At 49.8% G+C, this 27,888-nt stretch overlaps 1 protein-coding gene across 1 annotated transcript; it reads right to left on the bottom strand.

Annotated features, from left to right (window-relative positions):
- Nucleotides 1–32: 32 nt before the first annotated feature.
- Nucleotides 33–26,674, bottom strand: DPH5 (diphthamide biosynthesis 5). Its single transcript, XM_054564781.1, has 8 exons — nt 26,527–26,674; nt 26,162–26,319; nt 21,324–21,448; nt 17,105–17,213; nt 8,949–9,069; nt 3,925–3,964; nt 2,178–2,281; nt 33–846 (listed from the first exon to the last, which is right to left on the bottom strand). Exons 2-8 carry the CDS (start codon nt 26,294–26,296, stop codon nt 569–571), a joined length of 912 nt encoding a protein of 303 aa, XP_054420756.1. The 5' UTR covers nt 26,297–26,319; nt 26,527–26,674; the 3' UTR covers nt 33–568.
- Between the last annotated feature and the right edge of the window lie 1,214 nt (nt 26,675–27,888).

The following is a 27,888-nucleotide window of genomic DNA, read 5'->3' as shown; positions in this document are numbered from 1 at the left end:
ATTTTTTTTAAATTTTATTTTGTAGTCAGAAAGTTTTCCAATTGTCGGCCTGGGTGTGAAAGTTGCTATTTAAAACCAAAGAGCAACTATACATGGCTGGCTGCACATTTATATTCAACGCTTACATAATATATAATATGAGCTCCGTAATTAGGGTGTCGGCGATTCAGAGGGAGTCGCTCGGTGGCACGTGCTCAGACGAGCTTCAGCGAGGTGACGCGCCCTGCCCGCCTCCGTGTGCACAGCTGTCCCGCCGCCGCCGGGCGGCTCCTCGGCGGTTGGGACAGCCGACTTCTGAAGGAAGGGGAAGGTCCGCCCTATACAGATGCATTCATAACGAGAAGCTGCTTTTCAAGGCCTCTGTTGGAGGGTGTCCAGGTACAAGCTTCCCAGCGAGGTCTGGTCCACGCGCTCACCTCCTGAAAAACTGGCAAAAGAGCAGCGCCCGCTGATGATGTCGGAGGGAAAGCTCCCGGCCATAGGAGGCCGAGCGTTGAGTGACGTGACAGCTTTCTCCTTGGGCGCCAGTTCTGTACTTCCTGGGCACACGGAAGACCTGTCCCCTTGGTCAGAGAGAGCGGGCGCCGGGGCTGAAGTCAGCCTCCACGTCGGAGCCGCCTGTGTGCGGCCCGGCGGGGCCCTGGGACGCGGAGCTGGCCGCCGGCACGGGGAACAGGCTCAGCATCTCCGCCTCCAGCGGGTGCAGGCTGCCTCCGGTGATGACCAAGGAGTGCAGCGGGCCCCCCAGGTCCACGGAGCACATCTGCCGCAAAGTGCCCGCGGCGAGTTTCTGGTCCTCGGCGCCGACGCGGGCCAGGCCAACACACAGCGTGTCCTCGGTGACTGCTGCATAAGGAAAGAGGCCGCCATTCAGTCCCACAGACGCACCGCTCTGTCCCACGGCCAAGCCAACACCCGTACCAGGAGGGCAGTCAAGGGAGCCACAGTGATCTAATTTAAGGCGTTTCTAGTTCTTTGTGTGCCTGACCCATAAAGTCGCACTGCCCACCTCTTGGCCCTTTCAGAACACAACGGCTGGCAACCCCAGCGTAAGTGTTGAGGATTTGATAAGCCATGCCTGTGTCCACGCTCTTTAACATTGCATAGCATATGTCTTTCAACGGTTTCTGAGGCAACAGTGTTATCACATGCTTACGGTTTTAATAAGCTACTTGAGAGGTTCGCACGGACCAAGCTATACTGGAAAAACTACAGAATTATGAGAATTATCAGTGTACAAATCAGAGTTTCTGCTTGGCCACCTGATCCGCCAGGTGACAAAGTTCAGATTTTTCATTTTTTAAATGGGGGTTATACGGGCCAGGGTAGTAGGGACATAGAAGTATTTAGTAGACTGCAGAGCCCTTAAGAAATCATGGGCACTACGACATTGCTTCTACCCTCAAGGTCAAAACGGCCGGCACTCGCGAAGGCTGGTGTGGTGTGCTCTGCAGCGCCGCCCTCCCGTGGTGTGGCTGTTAGCTGGGAACTCAGCAGGCTGGCGGCAGGGACCCCGCAAGGTCACGGATGGGACACACCCTCGGAGACACCTGGCCTCCGGACATGAGGAAGGCCTACTAATGAGGATGCAATAGGCAAAGAACGACTTTCTGGGTCTTTTCTATCAGGAGGTAGGTGCTCAAAGGCAGTCAGCACCTTCAATTATAATGACTGGTTCATTTAAAAACCTCTCAGTGAAGATCTGCTGTCCATAAACATTTTATCATAAACTTTGCATTCTGTCTAGATTTTAGGAACACAAGGAAAAACCCTCTTGTCTCTCTCCTGAAGAAAACACGCCCTGGTCTCCGTGCTGAGTGAGAAAAAGCAGAATAAACATATTTTTGCAGGAAAAGCTCACTAGAGAGTTCTGTATTTTATTACAATATTTATATAGAATAACACATTTACTTCAAATGTGACTGATAGTTACTTTGTGAACAATCTTCGCTTTCTGGAGTGATACTGACATGTCTAGAAAGAACTCCTTTGCTTTTCTTGCACGACAGCTTTCGGCCTCTGAGATCCACGGTAAGGCTGTGCGCGCACAGCGACTCCCGGGCCAGTGGTGGTGGCCTAGCCACGTGTGCGTGTCTGGGGCCCCAGGATTCACATGTCGCAATGTGGGGGCTGGGGGGGGGGGGCGGGCCAAGAGAGCCCTGGGAGGCCTGGGGTACCTGGTTCTTCTCCTCGTGCTCTCTGGTTCTCAACGACCTCCAGCAGCTGCCGGGCTGCTTGGTTCACGGTCATGTAGCGAGGGGGCTCGTAGATCTTCCTTCCCCTGCAGGGAGAACACCGGGTGCCGCGGGGCTCAGCCGTGACACGGCGTCGGCGCACGAAGGCGAGCTCTCCCCGAGGCACGCTCGCCCCTACACCTGCGTGCTGGTTGAGGCGGCGGCCACCTCAAGCATCCCTAAAGCGCAAATACAGCGGTTTCTCTCAGCCTCTCAAGCTTTTTCCATTATTCTCCTTCAACTGCCCTCTGATCTCAGTGAAATGTTGGCAGAAACAAAAGGCCAACGACTTACATGCCTAACAGTTACCTTAATTCACAGCAACACCTTAGGCCAGCATATTTGGAAATGAGTGGCAACTGGTTCTGTATCATAGCTTCATCAGGCTCTACAGATCCGTTTTCACTGCCATGTTCAAACCACAGATCGCTCCTCTCGCTTCCTCCCCGGAGAAAGTAAAGTACACGGTAAACAGCTCAAAATCTTGGAGGGGAAGATACGCGTACGTCTGTAGGACCCAAAAGCCTATGGTGTCCGCCCAGTGATCACGATAAAAACAGAGCTTGCGCAGCTTATCCAACAGTTTGCATAGATTATTTTCAGACTTTCAAAACAATTCTTGAGTCAGGCTGTCCAAGAGAAATGCAATGCAGGCCGCAGGGGTAATTTAAAATTTTCTAGTAGCCGCATTGACAAAAGTTTAAAAAATGGCAAAATTAGTTTTAATAATACTTAGCTCAATGTATCCAAAACATTATACTGCAACATTTACTCCTATAAAACTTGTGAAAGAGGTTGCTTTTGTACTGAGTCTTTGAAATGCCATGTGATTTATGCTTATAGCACATCTTGATCCAAACGTTAAGTTTTCATTGGAAATGCTTGATCTGTATTTCGATTTCATAAAATTCATGGTTGTAAAAGTAGATTTACATACTGAAGTTGTTCTAAATCTACTTAGAAGTTTTCCAATAAGCAAGGTGAGTATTAGTTTCAAGCTAATTAAAATGAAATTATAAAGCCAGTTCCTCAGTGACGTGAGCCATGTGCCGAGTGCTCATCGGCCCCGTGGGAAGTAGCTACCATTTGGAGGCTGGCTCTCTAAGCCACGAAAGATTATTCCTCTCATTATTCACTGGAGAAAAAGGAGGCTCAGAGATGGAGGCAACCTGCCTGCAAGCCGTCACCAGAGGAAGCCCTGGACTCAGACCCCCGCCTTCTAACTGCAGATCCGTTCATTTGCTCCGCAGACACCGACTGGGTGCCTGTCCGGCGCTGACCACGGCGCTCAGTAACGAACCCATGAAATCTGTCGTCATTCCCACTCCATCACGCTTGCCGTAAGATGGGCAGTATTCAGCCCTGGCTGGTGTGGGCCAGTGGACTGAGCACTGGCCTGCAAACCAAAGGGTCACAGGTTCGTTTCCGGTAGGGGCACAGGCCTGGGCTGCAGGCCAGGTCCCCATAAGGGGCACACCAGAGGTAACCACACGCTGATGTTTCTCTCCCTCTCTTTCTCCCTCCCTTCCCCTCTGTCTAAATAAATAAAATAAAGATAGGAAGTATTTAATTTTTAACTGTAATGAAAGCTGATTTTCAACAATCTTTAGAACTGCTGTCATCGAAGCAGAACTTATTGAATTGCTCAACGGATTAAAATAGACGGAAGCAGTCTCCGAGTAAGACTTACCTGATGAGGTTTTCCAAAGACTGCTCCTTGACTTTGATGTCTGTAGGAAGTAATAAAATAGTTCTCTGTTAATGTAATTAATCACTGTTTCCAAAATCCTTTGTGTAAACCTACGTTTGGGGGAAACGTCCTTCCCAAGTATCTAGAAGCTTTTTAATGAAAAGACAGAGAGTGGAAGCCCACGGCTGCGTAAAGGCACCCAGTCCGGAGGCCAAGGCGCGGCGGGCCCGAGGCCGTGCGCGGGCGCTTCTGACCGCTGCTCCCCCAGCCCTGTGGCAATGCCGCATTCCCCCGGCTGGCATCTGCGCTAACCCAGGTGACAAGCGCCCATCCTCGGCTGTTTTTCAGGCACTGGAAGGTAAGTCTCAATGCATGTAACATACATACAGGGCAGCTCTTACTGCATACGCAAAAAGACTTTCGCCTTCTTATGAACGGTAAGCCGCGCCCCTGTAACTCATGAAGAAACGCTTTCACACTAAACAGTCAGATGTCAAGAGGCTTCCCCAAGCACGGACACCAGGCACAGGGGCGCTGGGGGCCAGGATGCACAGCCTCTGCTCGCGGAAGCCCAGCGGCCCCAGCGTCTCAGACGTGGGGCCCTCCGACCCCGGGGTCTCGGCCAGGCTGGCTGAGAATGAGGGGTGGCGGCGGCCGCAGCTGCTTCCTGCTCCCCGCGCTCAAAACAAGCGGGTCAGCCAGGGGTGGTGTTTGCAAAAACACGTGCCGGGCAGTGAGGTCTTGCTGACACGCTGCTACAGCTCTCCCCGTGCCTGCACAGCTCTTTCTTAGACAGGATGCTAAACAAGGTACAGCCGATTAGCCATCCATGTGCTTCTACGTGCTCTTGGAACCTGCAGCGGAAGTGTTTTTCTGGTTCAAAATAATCATTATTTAAGATTTCCGCGTATCTGGACATTCGGGGGAAGGTGTGTATCTGTTACTGAAGATGTGGCCTCCAGTACCATTAGCCGTATAAGTCTAAGTAGGTTTCTTTAAATGATTTCTGAAAGGTTTTTCACAATTTAACACATGTATTAATTCATTCACCTTCAGCTTATGAAATGTTATCTGCAGTTGTAAAGTTTGTAATTCAGTGTTTCCATTTTTTAAAAAATTTTTAAATAATATGCCGTACAGCAGCGATTTTCAACCTTTTTCATCTCATGGCACACAAACTACTAAAATTCTGCAGCACACCAAGAAACTCTATCATATTTTTTGCCAAGCTGACAAAAAAAAAAAAAAAAAATAGGTATGATTTTGATCCATTTGCACTAGATGGCTATTGTTGTGGTGGCTGTTTTTGTTTTTGACATTTAAGGGAAAAGATGTCAGTGCCCCTGAATAAATACTCAGGCGTTGCATGTTTTAAAAATTCTTGTGGCGCACGGTTGAAAAGCTTACCTTCTGCAAGAGCACGGATGCAGCCGGGGCGTATTACGCCCGGTGCAGTAAGCCAGTCAGAGAAAGACAAGCACCACACGACCTCACCTATAGGTGGAATCTAATGAACAAAAAACAAGCTAACAAAATAGAGACGGACTTACAGATACAGAAACCAGGCTAACAGCCGTCAGAGGGGAGGGAACTGGCCGAAAACGGTGAAGGGATTAAGAAACACACAAACACCTCGTAGACACAGAGGTCAGTGCGGGGATGACCAGAGGGAAGGGGGGTGGGGGAGGAGAAGAGGGTACCGGCGTCAATGGTGACACAAGGAGGCTTGGCCTGGGGCGGTGAACACGCAATACAATACACAGGGGATGTGTTATATAGAATTGTACCCCTGGAACCTGTATAACTTTATCAACCAATGTCACGCCAATAAATTCAACTAAAAAAGAAATCACTGCTCTACAACACTGTATTTTAAAAATGGGGAGGAATGGGGGACTTTTGATAGGTACGTGCTTTGCAATCGACCATAAGGGACTCGATCTCAGCCCAGGCCAGTCTTGGTGTCTTTTCCTTGTCAGGGAGGGGCCATAATTATTCCTCTCCTCCTACTTGGTAGCATGTAAGCTTCTCCTGTTCACCGCAGAGCCAGGGCCCAGCGTGATGCCGAGTTCGGGCTGGATACCGCACACGTCTCCTGCATGAATGTGCCCACCCACCAGCCCGCCCTAACTATGCACCCGGAAGGAGCGTTAAGTCCTGACTCCTTCATGAGGCCTTTGTCGCTCTTGGGAACATCTATACAGCTAATGCTATATTTTACCAGTCTCTAATTGTATCCGATATATTGGTCTTCTCTTTCCAAATAAACTTTAAATTTTCCGGGGCTTCCTACCATGGTATATGCTCACCGATCCCAAAGGGTTTGGCCCCAAGGCGGGCATTTAATAAACACGCACTAATTAAATGACAAGGCTCCAGATGACTAAACGATAAGAACTACGGTTTGAGGATTTGGCATCAGGGTATCTTCTACTTCACACCTTGTTCCTGCTTTTGTTAATGGAGCAAGAAAGATATATTGTTTAACTTTGTTTGTCTTTTCCCAGGAAAGCCAAGAAAAGTGGCAGCTCTTGGAGAGTTCAAAAGCCAAAATCCTGGTCTGTCCTTCCTGCCTCCCCACACAATGGCACTTAATTGTTCTCTCGAACCTTCCTGTACACAACATGTCAGTTCCAACTAGACTTCCAAGCCCTGAGGGCAGGGCCCGAGTCTAACACTTCCTTTGGGTTCCAAAAGAACAGACCCCACGGAGCGGAGAGCGAACGCACGCCCAACAGACACCCCACAGACACCCGTGGTCCGATTTTCTGACAGCTTTTCCAAAGCCTCCCAAAAGAGAAACGCCACTTTCCTGCACTCCCTCCCCATTGGTTTTTTAAGGCTATACGGAGAAGTTTGGGGTAGCCTGCGTCTTCAGCCTCTTGTCTCCTGCTCTGTTTTAAAACCTCTCGGTTCAGCTGTGAAGCTCGTGGGGGGGACACACAAAGTACCTGACCCCCGTGGGTCCCCACGTTCCACCTCTCGGCAGCCGCAGACTTAACTACGAACAAATCCGTCTGGTCTCCTTCCACGTGGGAAACCCAACGACAAAACTGAGGCATGCAACTGCACTGACAACAGGCTAAAATGAGAAGACGTAGCATACCAGTTGATTGTGGGATAGAGCCTTCAGCAAAAAAAAAAAAAGAAAAAAAGAAAAAGCAAGAGGACCATTCACAGCTTGACCCCGACGTCGGATTTATTCGGTGTCTCTGTGACTGGAGTACCAGGACCGCGTTCTGGCCGGAACTGAATCAACTAGGAAGAGTTAAAGACTTTCTCTCTGAGAAAATAAACGAAAAACTCTTCAACCAATTAACTGCCATAAATATTTATTCTACACTGTGCCAGACACCTAGATGTTAGAGAGCAAGAAGGGAAGAAAACCAGCAAATGAATAAAATCATTCGGATGGGCGGTAAGACGACGAAAATAAATAAAGTGAAACAAGGCAACGGGTAAGAGACTCGCAAGGGACACAGCGTATGTCGCACTAGATTAGGTAAGATTTCACTTCGACCAGGCGCCGGTGAACTTCTTTAGTAACGGGCCAGATGGGGAACATTTTAGGCTCTTGGGGCCACCAGTCTGAGTGACAGCTGCTCCCTGCAGCCACGGTGGCCCGAACGCAGCCACAGGTGACACACGATGAAGCGCCAACTCCACCTACGGAGCGGCCGTCGGCTGGACTGGGCCCATGGGCACTGGCTTCCTAACTCCTTGAGATGCCAGTTTCTCATCTCTACCCCATGAGAAATGCCGGCCGCGAGTAAAGCCTCCTCCGAGCTTTTCCACGGAAGGAGACCTGCCGCCTGGGGGTGTGATAGCGCACAAGCGACGTATCACCCACCGGGCAACAGCTGGCTGTGCCACACAACCAGCCTAACCATCTCTGGCAAACGGGAGCCTTTCCTGGCATCTGTGCTCGCTGCAGGGGCCGGAATCGTGGCTCTCTCTCTGCCCGTCCCCTCAGCCTGTCCGTGTGGCTCCAGCGTCACTGGGCGGTACGGTCCCGCAGGCCGGTGCCAGGCACGCAGACTGACCACGGGACCAAGCGCGGGCGTTTACACCCGCTCAGAGCAGGCGGACGCCGGCACCGGAGCCTGGAAATGCGCACATGCACGCCGCCTGCGCCCTGGGCACCGCGGCTGACGGAGCAGCTCTGCGCAGCTCCCCGGGCAGCGCCGGTCCCTCCCGGCCGGTGGAGGTGAAGGCAAAGGTCAGGCGCGCCGCACGTCTGGCTCGCGAGGGGGAGTCCTGGGATTCGCCTGCTGATTTGGACACAAGTGCCCCTTCGCGGTCACCTGAGGTGCCATTAAGCTCTGTCCTGTCTGTCAGTCCTGGACAAAAACTTTGACTCCAGTATCTGGCCCACACACACTGTTAGAACAGACACTGAAGGCCACCCTGACCCGGGACACTCCTGGTGCGTCTGCGGGACCACACCGCCCGCGTCCCGGTGCCTGTGCCATCACGGTGCCCGGCCCCCTCCGCACCAGGCTGGACACAGCACTTGGACAGCGCGGGGCAGTGGAAGGAGCTGCGTGTGCAGGCTCCCTGGATTCTGTCAATTCTGCCACCAAGGGGCTGGGTGACAGCGGGAAAATGGCTTCTGCCCTGGGCCCCAACTTCACCTGTGAACCAGGCTTCAGCAAGAGGACCCCAAGGGCATGTCAGATTCCCCGCCCGCCAACCCCCGACTATGCCAGGACCCACGCCGCCGTAGCCGAGGGCTCCCCTTGGAAGGCACGGCCGGCGCCGGGTAGGGACGGATGCTCCAGGCCGGTCCGCTGCGCTGCGGTGAACGGACACCAACAGCACCCGAGGGACAGAGCGGGAGGACGCGCGGTGCGGCCGCGTGGGGACTGGAGCAGAAATGCACGTCTCCCAAGGGAGTGGGAAAGCGCCGGCGTGCCCAGAGCGGCCGGCTGCGGCCGTGGCTGCCGCTGGCTGGCTCCCCGCAGGTCACAGATCAAGGTGAGCACAAGAGACAGCTCCGCGCTCTGACTCAGGGACGCCCTTACCCAGCAAGCACAGCGTGTGCATGCCGTTCTGTCTGTTCTTCTTCACTTTGTCAAAGAAGCTCTCTGGTCTCCAAGTGTCTGTCCAAAACACAATAGACACCGTCTCTCCAAATCTGTACAGCTGGAAAAAACAAAACCAGTGCTTAGTGATGGGACAATGAACGAAGTGCTATTTTATAGATAACAACCAAAATAAAAGACTCGAGAGGCAGACTCGAGGTGGGTTGGAGATCAAGTCTGTCACCAAAAAAAAATTAAATAAATAAAAAGGCAACAAAGTTCTCTTGGTCCAGAGCAGCTGGTGTGCTCCTGATGCTCTAGTGTCCTGCGCTCAGTTCGGGGACAAAGGTGCCCAGTCCATGACTTAGCAATGAGGCTGCTAAAAATACCGAAACACCAGGAATCTAGTGAGAAACCACCACCAAAAGACTTCTGAGCCATCAGTGGGGCTCACAAAGAACAAACGACTTGAGATCCCCCCACGCGTGAGTGAAGAAGCAGAAGCTGGGACCGAGGCCCGCGGAAGCGCTCCGTCCACCCCGGCCCTCGGGAAAAGCCACACAGGGCACGCTGCTCTGGCCACTCCCCAGCCTCGTGCTGTACCCACGGTCTGCCCCTCCCTCCGGAGTCCGATGGTGGGGGCCGCCCCCGCAGCGACCACCGCGCAGCCAAGAGGCTGCCTGGTTCCAGTTTGCGTTCAGCGGGCCGTCCAGTTCGTTTACGTGAGTCCGACTCCAAAGCCTGTGCTGAGAGAACTGGTTCGGAATTCTGGTCCTGCGACTTGTTGGCGGTGTGACGTGCTCTTTCTAAGTCCCCGTCTCTAAACCAGGAAGTGGTCACATGCTGTCCTTCCTGCCCATGGGTTGTGAGGACCAAACGACACGAAAACGTCACTCAAACTGGGACACGACACGTCGGTGCGACCTCTCCTTGGGGCTCTGTGCAAAGGACATTTATTCCCAACGATTTGCTGTGTGGTGAAACACAGCCTGGAAGTTGTTATGGGAAGATGAATCATTCAATTTAAGCGGAGCTGGGATCCCCAGGTGCTGGGGGGCATCTCTAGTCCTCCGCCACAGGTCACCCGGCTCTGGCACCACAGGGGGACTTCGGGACATGTCCCAACTTCCTAAGCCTGAGGTTCTTCGTCTGAAAAATGAAGAAGCCGGTCTGGAGAGGGGGCTGTCACCAAAGGCCCCTCAGCCCTGTTTTCCGCAGCGGCACACGGTAGAAGGGGGCCGGCAGGGAGGAAGCTGAGAAGCCGGGAAGCCGGGCCCTCTGCCCCCCATCCCCAGAGCTCGATGTTTCTTGACTATATTCTGGGGTCTTAAAAACTACAACCGTTGCTCACAACAGCGACTTTGGGTTCCCAAGAAGGTTCATGTTCCTCGTGTGGCCACGGCCTGCAATTTACCTACCAATGGGCAGTATTCCAAAGCCCATTCGAAAACTGTCTAAAAGGTGTGTCTCCATGAAGTCACAGATCGGTGCACAAAGACCCTGTAACCCTCGAAATCAGTCATAAACCTCCCTGCTACGTGGAACAGTATTTCAGTAAAAAACGCATGGAGGGGGCCCCACGGTGGGGTCCCTGGAGGGCGTGGGCCGAGCTGCAGGGGCGGGCCTGGCCCCGCGCGGGCTCTGCTGCTGTCGCCGCGCGAGGAGAGGCGGCCGTGTCTCGCGAGCGGTCAGTCCGGATCTCGTGTCCCGCTCCTGCTTCACGTGCCGGCCAGAGCGGTGGCGCCGCGGCCCTGGTTCTTACAAGCGGGGTGACCTCGGACAAGTCAAGCGACCTCCTGGACTTTCCCCTGGAAAAATGGGCATGATGGCTCCACAGCTAATCATGTGGCTTTTTAAGGAGTAAAATGACAAAGCGTATAGACTGCTAAAGACCTTGCGCACAGTAAAGACCCAGTAAATGTCCGGGACGTGATGGTAGGATGAAGTGACGCTGACAATGACGAGAAGAAGAGGGTCTGAGAGGCTGTCTCCTGACGGGGTCCAACCGCGCTCCCTCTTGGAGGCAGCTCAAAAGTGTTCCCGAATATTTGGAACGAGGCTTATGGTTTAATTCTGACAGTTCAGCTGTTTACATTCGAAAGAGAATTTTTGGCACCTCTGGTCAGATTCTGAAATACACTGCTCTATTAAGAAAAACTTCAAGGAAAAACAAAGATAAGAAATTTATGTAGGCAACCATATGTAAACACTTTAAATGGGACGTCCATATTTTAAGAGTCATGGAGGTAAATTCCTCCTTCAGGAAGAAAGGGGTAGGTCATTTAAGAGAGAATAGAAACAGTGGCTGAGCCCCTCCGTGCATGAGCCTCTGACCGAAGGAAGCCCCCCGTCCCCACCGCGGGCTGCTCCCTGGGACCCTGACCTGCGGGGACAAACTTCTTCAGGGAGTTCTGGAACGCCATGCAAACGGTGTCGCCAGCGAGAGGCCGGGGCCTCGGAGAACAGCAGGGCCGGCCTTTGGGTCGTGCAAACCAGTGCTTAACGGCAAACTGCGAAAGGCCACGGAGCAGGAGCGCGGCGCCCGGCACGAGGCGGCAGGGGCCGGGCGCTGGCCGGCTGGGAGTGGCCGCTGCGCTGGGACCCCCCACAGGCAGCCCGGTGCAAACCCAAACGTAGAGGCCCCAGACAGAGCTGCTTCCTCACACCTGCTGGGCAGCGCACGCTCTCTGTTCGTTTGCTTTAACTGGGAGAAAGTTCTACAGAAAGCAGTGTGACTGCATATGGGATCTTGTTTTTATTTATTTGAAGACAAACAAAATTTTCAACTCAAAACGGGCCATTTAATTGTCTGGTTAGAGAGAAAAGATACACAAGAAAGGCAACTCCTGGGTGGCAAATACTCGTGATCAAAGGTGAGATCGGGCTGCACGGATCACAGGACTTCTGCGCTGGCCCCTCTCCGCACCTCTGGGCGGCTTCTGGAGACAGAGGCCGCACGCGGGGCCTCCCCGGGAGGGGAGACCAACGGCGGCAGCGGTGGGGGGTGGGGTGGGCTGGGGCGAAAGGGGTGGGGGTGGGGAACCACGGGCAGGGCTCGGAGTGGCACTGAGCCATCCACCTGGAAGCAGCCACCGGCCGGTTCCTCCCAGTTCCAGCTCTGCTCGCTCCTTCCCCCCAAGCGCCCCTGGCGCCACCTGCCCGAGGGCGCCAGCGGCCGCCCAGCTCATCTTGCTGCCGCCAACATTGCCTCACTTCAGAAGCACAGGTGCTGTGTGAGCTCCGCTTTATAATCAGGCTTTCATGCTTTTTGTTTTATATTCAAGTAAAGATATTTTGTCATGCTTAAGTTAAAACAAGTCTTCTCTGCACAGAGGAAAATCAGTAAATTTAACTTGCTAAGGACGCTATTAAGCCCCATACATATCATGTATAGGTGTGATAGACTTACATACTGTATAAGTCTATATACAGACATATATATCATATAAGTCTATATACAGACATATATATTCTAATGTATATATTCTACACCAGATCAGTTAAGTCTGTGAAACAGAAGGAAGGCAAGCAGCACCATAAAACCACATGATCCCGAGTTACTAGTTCTCTATACAGGACACTGGTCTTGGAGTTGGCTATTTCAATCCTCATGCATTTTGCTTACCATCGACTCAACAGTGCTTTTCGCTGACCCTAGAAAGATTGTGTACGGGGCCACACACAAGGGACAGAAAGTTCAACGACTAGGTAGACCGAAGATGACAAGATTTATGTTCTCACACATACGTAAATGAGTGAATCCATGTGGGGGGTCAAATGAAAGGGTTATAATTCAAAGCTTGTACTTCCAAAGACAAGATCCAACTTGGGGGAACAAACAGTTAAAACAAACAAGCAACTCGGCTCGGCAGGTACTTGTATACCGACTGTGTGCAGGGCAGCGCCACAGAGCGCAAGGGGAGAGGGGACAACGAGTCACCTGAGGCCTTTGCAACACGGTGCCCGCGCACACGTGGCAGCGAACGTCCTGCACAGCACGGGGACTTGGCAGGGCTGCTGGAGCAGAAAAGGCTCAATCGGATCTTCCGAAAAAAAAAACAACAAACAACCAACCCAAAGCTATAAAGTGGAAAAGGATGTTAGACGGCTATTGAAACAGTGATTAAAAGTTACAGTGAAAATGGAAAGGAAGAAAAAAAATTTTAATATGCCCATTATTGAGCAGGTGGTCAAAATTAGTTCTGAAGTAACTGAAAGAGAGTGAGCTTATTGCATGAGCTCCAAGGCTGCACGGCCTCGTATGCTTCCTGCCTAGTTCCGTGTTCCGTGTACTAGGCAAGGCTTTATCACTTCCACGTTAGTCCTGGACAACGCTAAAGCCATTTTAATGCTTTAGACCAACGAACAGCGAGTACTCAACCCTGCTGATTATCACAAGTAGAAATGTTTTACATAAACAGAGGAACTTATGGCAACAATCAAGGTCACATCCAAGAGCAGAGAAAGTAGAAGCATTTCATAATGATGACAAAGTTTTACAGCCTTACCCTGAGGTCAACCATAACCGACAACACAATTATTTTTTCATTAAAATGTTTTATTGTGATTACAGAAACAGTCCGTGCCAAATGATGTGCGCGGTTTTATTTTCTGCACTGTTCTTTATCCCGTCCTCAGCGTGAACACGGCCCATCATATCGCATTCCCTCTCCCCACCGCCTCTGCACAGCGAGCCGCTGTCTCCGCTGAGCCATCGCATGAATTCGGGATCTCTTTCCTGAGCATCACGAGCAGTTCGGAGCCCGTCAGTGATTGCGAGCAGCTTCAGTTGCTCCTTCCGCAGCACATTAGCTCGCACTCGTCTACACCAACTTTCCAAGAGGCACAGACTAGAGGTGGGAAAGGCCTGCCCATTCCACAGCAAAAGCGGGCACAGCAGGCACGTCCGTCAGCTCGTGCCACTTGAATGATGCTGATTGCTAATAATTAGTTACTGCTTACGTTATGTGGTTTCATTCTGAAATCAGTTAAGATCTATTTTTTTAAAGCAACATTTCTTTTCCAAAAGGGAACTGGCTCAGGCAGGAATGTTACCACAGCCAAAGCTAACAAATACAAGGAGGCGAAGGTCTCAGCTCAGTCTGGTCAACATCGCTGGGCACCACACCTGGAAGCGGGGGGCCCCGCTGGGGGCTCCGAGAGGCAGGCGCGGAGAACCCGAGGCCTGGACCAACCATGACGGTGCTCGTGACGGTGAACGCGGTCGCCAGTACGATCATCCCAAGAAAAGTGCAAGAGAGCACATAACAAGGACACGGTTGCCTTCTGCAAATGAAAGGGCCCGATGCCAAATTCCGACTCTTAAGGGGAAGTGGTAACATCAATGTTTGTCATTAAAATGTTTGCTTGTAAGCACAGAAACAGTCAGCGCCAACAACGGGCTGGATCTGGGAGCTGGGAGAGGCCTGAAGGCAGGGACCTCCGGGCAGGCCTGGAAGGAAGGGCGAGTGTGCCGTCCTGGGCTGCCGCAGAGACAGGGCCCCGGAGCCAAGAAGCAGGCGGAGCCCAGCCAGCACTCCAGCACGAAGGCGAGCACGCTCCCTCTCGGCGCCAGCCGGTCAGGCCCATAGAGGGCCGCGCCTTTGCACAGGTCAGGCTGTGGGAGGCTCCTCGGCAACCTGAAATAACCATCAGAAACACAGATTGCCAGTCACGCGTACCCTTACGGGGACAGGGCAGCCTGTTTTAAGTGAGGACTGCCTCAAGGGAAAAAAATCAGAAAGCCTGGTGTTACATGTAAGGAACACTGGTTAATTCCCAGCTGCAGAGTACAACCGCCGGCCACAGCGTGGCTGGACGAAGGACCTGCTGCCCAGCACCTCAGCACGGCAGGCACTCAGTGCCACACAACGCGGCGGGGACTGACGTCGCGGTGCCCGCGGGCCACCGAGGCCGTGAGGGCCCTTGTGGGACGGCCGGGCAACGAAGGATCCCCGGACTACGAGGCCCGGGACACAGGACTCCGTTTCCTTGTTCCTTCCGCAGAACACGTGTCGGTGCAGACCAGGAACGTGCCAACACGTGCTTACGATTTGTAAGAGCAACAGCATTTTATGCAGAAATCACTGCTACCTGGTTTGCCTGTCCCGTTCAAACCACTCGTCACCGCATTTTTGCAAAAGAATCAGTACACTCTATCACACAACTGATTAACCATTAATGATAAATACCACACAAAAAAGCAGTTTAGAATTTGTAATTTCTTCTTTTATTTGGCCTGTCCGACTCAGGAGAGCAGACGCATGGCAAGTGTGGAATAAAAAGACTAAAAGAAAACACACCGAACTGGTAACTCATGAGCACCTCCAGGCGGGGGGACTATCAACACTTGTATTTTTTCCTTTACACTTGCTGTATTTTCTTACTTTTATGTAAGTATATATATCACTTATTATCAAGGAAAAAAGTTATTTTCTATAATGGCTCTTCTAAAGCAGAAACAAGGGTAAATGGAAAAGTTGCTAAATGCTTAACCTGAATAATTCAGGTTAAGATTTTCAGGCAATAATTCAGGAAAAAGAAGGACTTTGGTCTTTCATGTATTGAGAAAAATCCCTGGCTTTTCACTAGCATTTTACATCTAAAACAACCAACTTGCCTGGCCCTAAACAAATACACAGGTTTTTCTTTTATTAGAAAAATCCTCATAATACAAATAATACAAGTGTTAGAAACATTTGTTACTTAGAAATTTCAAGTAACACTTTAAAGTATACGTGTTCCTAACATTTTAATTTTGAAAAAAATCCTGAAATTTACTCAATGAAAACTGGAGTATCTAACATAACCTTTGCCTGAAGTTGGAAAACAGCCAGCCTCTTATCTTCCAAATCCACAGGATATGAGAGCTTATCTAATTCACAATTCTTTATATTTTTAGTGCCAAACTCTTTTCCAAAGAAATTCTTAAATAGAACGTCAATAGTTAAAAGACGATGACTAGGGAAACTCCACTCCATTCAACTTCCTCTGACACAAAAATGTCGGAGGGGTTTTAAAGTGTCAAACAGACTTGAACTGCCAAGGTTTTCCTTAAGGGTGCATTTTAATAGAAAACAAAAGAGCCCAATTTCTGCCAACTTAAATTCAGTAACTAAGAGCGAGTGGTGAATACTGAAAGGCAAATCATTTATACCTTTTCTCTGGTCCTTCAGAGTCAAAAGCAACAGAACTGCTGAAATGATTGGCCAGTATTAATTGATTAAATTGATATTAAATTGATATTAAATTGTATTGCCACTCTTCCCGGGAAATACAGAAAACACAGCCCCTCTGAAGATACAGGCACAGCTTGGTGTGCACGCTAATGTATCTTCCAGTTGGAAGTCCCTAGTTTACATGACACATTCCGGGAATGCATGTTGGGGAACACCTTCTTTCATAGATACTAAGATTTCATAGATACATACCCCTTCCCCCTCACTGCATCTGAAATAGGAATGTGTCTTAACAATCAAGGAAGTCTTAAAACCACTGTTGGCCATGTGTGAGGTGTCACGGATCCTATCTGTGAACGTCAGAACATGAATATAAAACTCACAAAATGAATGTCAACATCTTGGAAGAAAACCCTGGAAGCAGTTACGGAGTGTTCTCTGAACCCCTCAGAACCAAGACTGTTGGGTTCGAAATAACTAACTTTACACATCAATAACTACAAAGTTGGCTTAAAAGCCTACCACCACTGGGCGTTGACCCTTTTCCGGATTCCTTTAAGAAGTGCCACATCACGGTGCCCTGAAAATAAGGCCGGTGCCCTGAAAATAAGGCCGTATGAAGAAGCAGGGCCCCCGCAGTGCGCAGAACGTCATTCGGGGAACGCAGAAAGGCTTGGGGAACACCTCCGTGACCTAATTAGGTTATGTTTCTTTTCCACATGTGCACAAATTAATATAAGACTGAAATCTTTCTCTAGTCAATTTTAATGGTGTATTCCAATGAGGGGAAAAATCTAAGTGATCCAAAACCTTCGCATAAAAACTTTACTATTAAAAAAATTTAGTGCACACAAACGTAGTATAAAATAATAATATCTTATAGTTCATGAACCAGAATGAAATCGGCTTGCAATTTGTAAGGAGGTAAAACGCTTCTGGTAAACACCATCTCACACACTCACACTCTCGGTGCATTACCTGCAAGCCGCAGCAGCCCACAGCGTTCACGATGGAGGCGTTGTGAACAACTCGGTAAGGGACGCCCAGCTTCGTGGCCCTCAGGATCAGGTCGGTGTGCGTGGTGGCCCTGGAGCGAGAGAAGGTCGGGCTGCGTTAAAGTCGCCCACGCTGCCTGTTGTTTCCCGAGTTTTCGCCACAGAGAGGGTCTGGGCTTTTTGGCAGCGCCAAGCCGTGGCCGGGGCACCCTTGACACAAAGCGGCCTTGGCGGCTCCAGGACAGAGGGCAGTGCTCTGGCCTCGATGTCCCCTGGATGCCTGCACAGACCCCCACGGGAGGTAAGCTCAGCCACAGAGCTCAGGAGCAGCAACTCTCAGATGCCTTCGCCTCGGCCCGAAGCGGCGCCCGGCGAGGCCTGCTTCTTGACATCTGCTCTCTTTGGCAGGGTGTGTTTCCGTATTTGAAATCCAACATGCAGAACACACAGAACGTTATCACAGCCGCCAGTCTTTGTCTGTCATTAAGAGTTCTAGCTGATAGGCTCCTGGTTGGATCTCACACCTGTCTAGCCGGTGTGCTACTCACAACCGCCTGTCCATGTGTTAATATGTGCGTGCAAATGCTGCCTGTCGTGTCCTGACTGGGAGTCGAACCGGCGCCCTTTAGGTTCACAGGCCGGCATTCAATCCACCGAGCCACACCAGCCAGGGCTGAGCTAAAACTAATGATTATACTTAGCTGGACGGTGGTGGGGAGAGAATACGTATCAATAGGGAGAGACTGTGAAATGCAGCACCGCATCAGTTCAGAGCCGCCCTATGCAAGAGGCAGCGTCCCCCTTGACGAGAGCCCCCGGCCCTGCCAGGGAGAGCGACACAGGCCCGCTCGCCGAAGCCCGGACAATGCATACCAAGCAGGGAGATCAAGAGCTGCCACCCCATGGGGCCGTCACAGACAGATGAACAAATGCCCCCCAGGGAAGCCTGGTGTTAATCACACACATCAAATAAAAACTGGTATGAAAGCCATTAATGTGATTCCGCGTGAGCTTTTAAAAAAATATTATGAATGCCAGTTGTAAAAAATGTTTTTAATATCGACACCAACAGAATTTCACTACTTAACACTAAGAGGAAGGAAAACAGACTTACGTACTTGGTGAGTTATTTAAATAGATGAGCAGAAGGAAAATCTGGTTTAAAACTGTCTCTCTCTTTATTACCAGTTCACTGAAGATGACCAGATGTGGTTGGTGCACGAGGAAGATTTAACGAGCTGGCAAAGTGACCCGACTTTGTAAAACTGACATGTGAGGAAATGAGCCCCTCAGATTTCTGCTATAAAAATTTGTGACAAAATCGGTATTTTATCACGATTACCTAGGTTGTATCGCTGTCAGGAAAACAAAAAACTGGTTTGAAACACAGCCTTAAACCATTATACCGAGCACTCCTTCCAATCCAGGGCTCGGGAAAACGCCTCCCTTACTGTGACTGGAAGAGTGTGAGTGCGCGTGCGCGCGCGAGCACAAAAGTGACCGTTTCTGGGCATGTGGCTCTTCCACAATCACGTTGACACACACACGAGTACGGACAGAGCTACGAGCCCAGAAATACTAATAAATTTGTCTTGCTATGCTTGTTGCTGGGAATTGCTATGAGGGAATTTCAAGACAATGAACATCTGGTCAGTGGCAACAGTAAAATAAAGATCATCATGGTCACCGACTTGAATGTGTAAGGCTTGGGATGATCGTTTTAAACTTTACTTCCTAAGAACCTCTGTTGGGGGGTATCGTGCGGCCATGTCTGGCAGAGGCATGCCAACGAGGGGAAAACCCACCGGCCTCGCCGTGACGGGCGAGCCGATGTTTTCTCGTGAACTCCCGGAAGCTCCATGAACAGGTACCGTCGTTTGGAAAACGAATTTGACAATATGTGCTTGGAAATGTCCGTGTTCATAACTTCTGACTTTTTTTTCATTGATATTATAAACCTGTTCTGGAAAACCTACCTAAGAAAGCAATTGAAAATGCGGGGATGGGGAGGCGGGAGGAGAGGAAAAGAATTCTATGCACTAATCCGTACTCGGCACCTTTAATTACGCTGAGAAATAAGGGGGCTCATGATGACAATGTGGCTGTTGACTGGGCAGTGACGAGGCGCCAGGTGCTGCTCAAACACGACACAAGGGGCAGAAGCAATGCTTACGCATTTCACGGTATGTGTAGGTCGGGTCACTGTGCTTGAACCTGCATCTTGGACTTGCAGTGCTGTGTCAATTTTATCTCAGTAAAACTGGGGCTGAAGAGAAGAAAGGAGGGGAAGACGGAAGAGGGAAGGAGAGTCGGTTTCCAGGGGAAAAAAAAAGGGCAGACACACAGGACAAATACCGCCAGGGCCAAGCCCCCGTGGAGGGCACGGCCGCACACCGGGCTGTGGCGCGGTCACTAAGAAGAGCGGCCGGAGGAAAGAGCGGGCGGACGGTTGCAAGGCCACCGAAGTCACTGAGGGTTTTCTCTGGGTCTCGCTTTCTCACATACGTCGACTTGCCCCTCCCGTGGGCTTCAGTGCAGGCGTGTCGTCGAGAGAAGGGCAGGCTGGGTGGGGTTTTTCATGTCCGGGCGGCACCAGAGGTAGTAACATCCCCATTCGGAGCCCTCCAGGCTGCGGTTTTACAAATGTGGACTTGGCGCCGGCCCCGGCCCTGGAGGAAGGGCCTGGGCCACGCCCAGACTGCCCACCACGCTAACCTCGTGCAGGAGGACGAGAGCTTGGGTTAGGTGAGGGGTGGCAGCCGGGAGGCAGAGGAATGGAAAGACATGAAACACTTGGTCAAACGAAAAGTCGCCAGCAGCGCTCCTCAGGCTAACAACTCTCTCTTAGATTCGGAATAGCCACGGAACAGCTTTGTCAAATGCACAAACACAGAACACAAGCCCCAAAGGGGTGTGAGCAGATTCGGCAGACGTGGATCCCTGTTATACTTTTTTAAAGGGCTGCACAGGTTTCGAAAGGCCCGACTCTGTCGCTCCCGCAGGGACCACCAGGAGGTGTGCGGCCGCCCCGTCGGCGGCTCTCGCTGGGAGCTGCTCTGGTTCACGGGCTCGTCGGTGGCCCGATGCCGTGACCGTCCCTGAGACCATGTGTTTGGGTGACCGTGGGCACCGTGGTGCCACGGCGCTGGGAAGCCGGGGTGAGCGCAGAGGACACAACGGAAAGCGTGCATGTCGTGGCAGCAGTCGCTGGGATAATAAGCAGACACTACGGCAGCTCTAAGATAATGCGTATGTAGGACTTTAACTACCCTTAGTGTATTTTATTATTTTGTGGCTTCAAAAAAAAAAAAAAAAAAAAGGGAAGACAGGTACTTCCTTTGGGGGAAGATTTACTTTTACAGAAAACAGTGTCAGAGGCTAAAATAAACTACTGAAATCTTTTTAAGTGTATGATTATCCAGTGTCATTTGCAGCCAAGTTTAATAATGACACCCCCCCCCCCCCCCCCGCACAGCATATTGACATAAATCACTCTCTGACAGAAGCATGCACACGAAACTCCATTCTTTTGGAAAGCATCCTTGGTGGTGGGTTCATAGGGGTTTAATTGTCATTACGTTCCTTAAACCTGTGACATAAATCTTGGGTCACCGGCTGGAGACAAAGAACTCTTCCGTTCGGCTTGACATCAGAGATTGATGATGCCCAACCAGACAAGCGGAAACCCATCTTCTTAGTGATGGGGAGTAACGGGGCTCCCCGTGGATAGGAGACATTGAAATCCGAGGCTTGATAGATGATAAATTCAAAGCAAGGAAAGCGACGGCAGTATTGCTAAATACTAGATGATTAAGAAAGAAAAAAATGCCCAGACAAAGGAAGCAGAAGATGCTTGCAATTTACCCGCAAAGCAAATGGCAGGTATGACCCTCGATAATGTAACACATTTACTCAACAGCGATATACTATTAAGGAGTTTGATGTTGGAAGTGACTTTCTAAAAGACACTTGATACACAACAGAGGTGATATGTATGATCACACGCTTGCCAAGCAGCTTTTCTACATTAGTATCAGAAATAATGAAACTACAGAATTTAGACAGAGCCGACGTAAACAGAGTCCCTCATCAAAACCTGGCAGGAAAAAGGCTTTCAATGGAACAGATGATTCTTATTGATTAAAAAGAAAAAAGAAAAAAAAGTAAATACTGTTAAAACTCAAATATCTGCTTTAACTTACCCAAACGGATCCCCAACCACAAGGAACGCAACATCACTGGTATCAGCATCCTTTAAAATATTATCTGCTTCTTGTTCCACTTCTTCTCTATCAGCAAGAATCAATTCTCTTCCATAGAACTCTTCCTACAGATTTAATGCCAATATCCATGAGACAGTGGGTGACCACTGCAACACCCCCACCCCCACCCCCACCATCTTTGGGGCTGGTGTAATCCTGGCGATCACCCAAACACAGGCCACTGACTCGAACTCATCGGTGAGCTAGTAGTCCGTATGATGTTGCAATTAAACTCTGTCTTGGGGGCCATCTTGATATGCCAAAAGGAGGTAGACTTCCTAACATCTGAGGCTTTTCGCATTTTAAATTTACCTCTAAATCTGGATCCAACAGACCAGGCAGAACACTGTAGGATGAGCAGAGACTATGTATGGATGCATGCACACTAAGACAGGATAACTATATTAAGCAGTAAATTATAAATGTCCGTGGTAGTTTGAGTTGTATTAAATTTTCCAGGGGAAAATCTATGGGACCCTGGCTAAAATAAAAGGTACCCTCCATGAGAAACGAGAGAAAATTAAGACTTAGTGGTTTATAGAAGCAGAAAACATTCCTGTATAATTGCAGGAAAGACTAATTTAAAACTGTATTTCCTAGTTCCTGCTAAGAAAGGAAGAGAGGCAGGGGGAAAAAGACTTCTGGTATATAGGAGGCCTCCATGAAAAACGCTCTGTGAACCGATCCCCTGAAGTCAGCTCTGGAGAGCAAAGGCAGGGGCTGGCCTGCCCAGCGGGGCGTGTGCAGGTGAGGACAGGACCCGGGCGCTGGCGGCCACGTGGTCCTGGTCACAGCCACTGCGCGGGTCACAAATCTGATCGCTGAGTTCCTGTGGCGCCATATGCAATTCAAATGTGGTCAAAGTGGATGCCAGCCCAAGGACCGCTGTATCGGAAGGGTACCTGGTACTCAGCGGTCCGACAAGCAAATGACTAAATGAAAAAATGAGTAAGCGTCTGAAGGCAAAGGCTACCATGCCAAGTGTGACTGATAATTATTTCCTCATGCTTAACTAGGGTCTGTTTCTCAAAGGTGAAAAAAGATCCTTTCCTTTTCTCTGTAATTCTTAGAGATAATGTCCCAAAAGTTCCGGACAACAAGGGTATTTTTATGGATAGAAAAATGTTCTCTTTATTTTCATCTTTACCCTATAGTTTCTTAATCATCAATTCTTATATACCTTTAATTTTATACACCCAGACACCACTTGCAGAAAGTTTATATTCTCATATGCAAGAGAATACAGATATTACTTTAAAATGAAGGAAATGATGTTTTTTCTGGACTTTTAAAGATGAAGAAGCCACCAGCTGCTAGCTTAATGCCAGCAGCAATCCTACCCCCTATATTTACAGAAAACCTCCCTCTCTTCACACATCGCTCCATATTTATCACTTCTCCTAAGGAATGCTTCATTATCTAATTGAGGCAACAGAATGTTTATTTTAAAAATTTCCTTTGAAGAGAAACACAAACACCTCCATATGATCACATGACTAATCCTCTTGAAAAAAAAAATCTAAGAAAGGACAGCAAAAGCAGTAGAGAGACTGGTATTACATTATTTTTAATTTATCCAATTTTTTTTCTTTATTCACTTGAAAAATCTTTTTTATTGAATTTATTGGGTAATTCTGGTTACCCAATTCGACAACACATGATCGGTGCACTGCATGGGGTGCTCACCACCCCAGTTACTGCCCCTCAGCTTGTGCCCCCTTGTCCCCTCCTCCACTTGTCCCCGCCCACCCTCTCCTCGGCCATCAGAGAACTGTTTCTTCTGCACAGCTTCTGTGCCAAACTCTGTGCTTGATGTTGGGGAACAGCGGTCAGGATTTTAAATTTATATTGTACATAACCCAACGAATGATTAGCCAACTGTGGCAAAATCTCAGCCCTAGGCTTCTCCGCTGATGAAAAGAGAAAACTCAAAATTCACTGTTGGCTCCAAGCTGGCAGGTTTTGCATGGGGGGTGGGGGGGCAGGGTAAAAACTAAAAGTTAAAATTACTTTGGGTATTTCTGGAAAGAGACACAAGAAATTAGTAGTGACTGCTTCCAGGAAAGGGTGCTGGGATAGAAATCTTTCAATGTATATATAGACCTTTGCTATCTTTTGACTTTCAACCATTTCGCGTATTATTACCTAGTCAAAAAAGCAGAAGAGTAGAGGCTCAAAGTAGTACACAGAAACAAATCAGAGCACAAAGACCTAAACAAAATAAAACAAAAAAACCCCTAACATTTAAAGATGAAATGACAAATAAGGAGCTTATACAGGGGACTGAGAAAAATGGAAAAGTAGAAGTAAAACCCAGAGAAAGTCATGTCTTGAATGTCAGTTTTGAGGAGCGGTCAACCACCTCAAAAGAGGTAAAGGCAGATCACGAACTCAGAGCTGTCCTCTGGGGTTCTCAGCTTCTACATAATTGCTCAAAAAACAGAAATATTTCAAAGCAGTGGGAGTCAGCCTGCAGGGCTCCAAGACAGGAGTGGAGGTGGGGGACGTGGGGACCATAATCGTATCTGCTTTTTTCAAAAAGCTTTGGGGGCGGGGAGAGAATAGTAACTGTTGGAAAAGAGGCGACTTTTCAGAATGGACCCCACGGGAATTTGGTTTCAGGCTGAGGGGAGAAGGATGTTACTGCAGATCGAATATAAGAAAGAAAGACTAATTGATGGGCGGTAAGTTTCCAGAAAAAGGGGGAGAAAGAAGCTGGCAAAACACACATCGAGATGGAGTTCATCTTGAACAGGAAGAGAACCTCATGTTACAAGTCATTTTCCAAGGCCAGAGGGAGGACAGGCTCAGATTTGGGGTTAGGGACAAATGGGGGAACGTTAAGAAAGGTCACAGCAGATGGCCTCAGTTTTCTCAATGCGAAGTCCTTGTCTGTCCTCTTCTCTGTCCCTCCAATGTCTCTGCACAGCAGGCCGGCAGGGCCAGGAAATCCTGAGCTGGCACCCAGGCAAAGCAGGTTAGGAGGAGAAGAGATGGAACAGACACACTGGGAGAAAACGGAAGTGATTTCAGGTCTGCCCAAGAACACGCAGAGCAAGTGCGGGGCTGTTCTCCTCCGCGCTCTTGCTCACAGTGACTTCTCCTTCAGTGAGGAATGCTAATCTTATCTGTAATAACAGCACTTCGCACTCATTCTCTTACACTGGGGGGCTCCCTCTGTGGCTGGGCTGCGGACGTACGTAGCACAGGAGTTCATTCCATCTTTACTACGACATGAGACAGGCACGATTTTTATCCCTTTCACAGATCAGGAGAGGAGCATAGAAAAGCTCCGTGGCTGCCCAGGTCACAGAACCTTAGTTGACTGCAGGACGTCCCATGTGCTACAAGGGCGCATAGCCAGGTGGAGCGCAGTGACCTCTGCTCTCCGCAGGTAGTCGGGTGCCCCCAAATGAGTCCCCTTTGGCCGTTCACCCTGCAGAACGGTATAGATATTACCATCTTCTATTTGGACCATGGCATAAATGAAGTAAACAAAACCAAACCACTCGGCTACATGATTTTAAAACACAGGTCCAATGCCATGGCTTCTGTAGTATTCCCTGGCCATCACAGCGCAAACCGGCCTGGTCTCTTACATGTATTCCAATTGTAATTAATTACTGGTTAATTATTTAACATGAGGTAGCCGCTTCCTTAGTCGATGAGAGGAAGAATGTGAACTTAAATAAGATCAGCTAAATTTCTTCCAGCGATATAATTTTACAGTTTTCCCCTTCCACTGCCGTTGTGAATTATGCCTTAAATCCCCCATTATTAGTTACGGTTTCCTGGGTACAACACAGATATCATGAACCACGTGTGAACGAAGATCATGGCTTACATCTCTGTATGAAGCACGTGAGTACATTACACCAAAGGCATGGAAGGTCAGGCTTTGTCCCCAGAAATTGCCTAAAGAAGCTCCAGCTGTATACACCAAAACGACAACGTTCCCCTGGATTCACCGTCTCCAATTCCATTAGCTTTTCCGCCTGCTTGGCTGTGAATCCGAGAGGACAGACAACTTGGAATTCTCTAGGTCCCTTTTTTGTTTGGAAGGCTTAGACCAGGCAATTCCAAAATTCTCTCCTCGTTCCTATAACCTGCTCATTGATCCTCCCATCTTAATTTACATTGTACTTAGTGTTTCACCATGAACCGGAATTTGACCCCTTCTCCAAAGTTTAATGAGCCCTTGAGGACAGCCAACTCTGACGAATGATACACCAACAAATGCTGTGGTTACTATGTCCCAGGATCACTCAATACACACAGGTGTTTGGGTATAAGCTTTACTGAAAGATGTCTATTTAAAGATAAGACCTCTCTGGATATACAAGGCAGAAAGGCATTACCATTCCCTGTGGAAATGCTTCAAAGGTGGAAGCTTGCAGCTTGGTTTCTGAATATGCAACCAGCTCATTATGGCTGTGTCGGCCCTTCATTAGCATCAACTCAGAGAGGATTTCTGGGCTATCTCATTAAATAGGGGATTTTGAGAACTATCCCCCAAAGTGTAAAATAACTTCCCTTTCTTATTTACTGGAGAAAGTCACCACATTAGACTTGTAAAGCAAGACAAAGCACGCTCTCATTTCCCACATCACTTGGCCAGTGTACGATGTCCATTCTCGTTCTCCCCAAATACTTAAGGAGCAAGTGGCCCGTTTTAAAGGGTTTGACAAGCACACCTGCTAATTTGGTTCCGCTTAGTATAAGGAAAATGGGCTGCTAGGCAGCTTTCTCCCGGGAGGCTGCAGGCCCCCGGCACCTACCAGGGCTTCCTTCCCCACAGTCAAGACGGAGGTGTAGGCTTCCAGGTACACCCGGCTGCAGCGTCTCACTACCTCCAGGCCCTTGACTGTGATGTCCTTGGCATCGCCCAGGCCCAAGCCGATCAGGTAGAGCATTTCAGAGTCCAGGGGAGGGGAGGCTGCAGGACAAATGAACAAGAACAGGTGTCAGCTACCCCGAGGGCACCAAAAGTCTAGGGACGAACAAGAAAAATCAAAGTAGCACCAGGAGGAACCGCAGGTCGCAAGGAAAGACTGGAGAACCTTACGGTCAGCCTCCTACATAAGGATCGGAATATATGTTCTTAAGCAACCCTGTCCCGCTTTTTCTCTTGTTACACACACACCTAGCAGCCGACAATCACCCGCGGAGAGAGACGTGCCGCCTTTCCTAGGCAGCAGCACACAAAGGGGCCGAATCGTGCCCAGCAAGGAACCCACGCGGCCGCTTCACCCGCGGTGCCGCAAAATGCCGGCGCCTTTACGGCATTTTACGACCGGCGAAAGCCGGCTATCGAGCGGCGCGGAGCCAGGGAGCGGTTTAGGGGGGTCGGGTGTCGGTGGACCCCAGGTGACTCCGCGGCTGCGGGGGAGCGGAAATTAGTCAGTTCAGAGCCCCCAGCGTGGCTCCTGGGGAAAGAGCGAAGCTGGTGGCTTCGGCGTCCCCGTCATAGGACCGGGATGTGAGGGAGCTTCTGCTCCTCCGGACCGCGACGGGTGGCTGGTGGGCGGGACCTCCTGGCTTTGCCCCGGGATTGCCCGAGGGCAGAGGACCTTTCCCGCCCACATCTAGTCGCTCGCACCCCTGCTTGGGGAATGCGCTTGGCACCCCCGGGGCTCTGGAGCAGTGACTCCTCGGATTTGTCCCCGAGACCTGATTCGGAGAGTCCCCTGGGCGCGACTGGGACTGCCTGGGTCATCCTCGGAGTCGAGCCGCCCACAGCCCTTGTGCTTGGAGAGGTGGCATTTGAGAGTGCTCGGGGACTTCAGTCCTCGGCCAGGGGCTTCCTCGGGGGAATTCCTGAGACTGCTCTGTTCTGAAGTCGCTCCGACGTCGGAGATGCCCTTCGTAAAGTCACCAGTGGCTGCATCCAAGAAGTACAGCTAATCTGAGTACACGGTGTTGATTGCTCAGAATTCCGCTTTCCCCCCAATGCATTGTGTCTTTGTTGCCCAGCTCTGCTCCCTTAAGCCTTGACTTGATGTTTTTTTCCCCTGGATCTCATCTACCCTTTGCGCGTATTCTGTACGCTCTTACTGAGTCCGTCCATTTTCACTACGTGGAGACATCCTTCACGCCCTAAACAAAAATTAATTTCAAGTGCATCATTGACATAAGTGGAGAAACCTAAAACAACAAAACTTCCAGGTGGGAACACCGGAGGAAGTACTTCTGACCTTACTTCGGCAAAGACTTCAGTTGCCTCATCTGTGAAATGGAGGTAATGGTACCGTCCCTCACAGCAGTATTGAGAGGATCAGTGAAAGAACACACTTAGAGGGCTTAGCCGAGCGCCAGGCAGGCAGTAACCTTGGCAGACACTGAGATAGAGTTTGAAATTAATTTTATAGTGATCTAGTGCCCATCAGATTATAATAGAACAATTAGCCTCTCCACTCCCACCTGGATTGGTTCGTAGTCTATTTCCCGTTCACAGAAGTTCTGTGAAATAATTACCTAAGTTCATCCACCATGCGCCAGTCCTCTA

This window comes from Pteronotus mesoamericanus, unplaced genomic scaffold (genome assembly GCF_021234165.1).
Source record: "Pteronotus mesoamericanus isolate MK-2021 breed Mesoamerican mustached bat unplaced genomic scaffold, CSHL_Meso_final scaffold_99, whole genome shotgun sequence".
Taxonomy (NCBI): Eukaryota; Metazoa; Chordata; class Mammalia; order Chiroptera; family Mormoopidae; genus Pteronotus; species Pteronotus mesoamericanus.
This window is presented reverse-complemented; position numbering and strand designations above follow the sequence as displayed.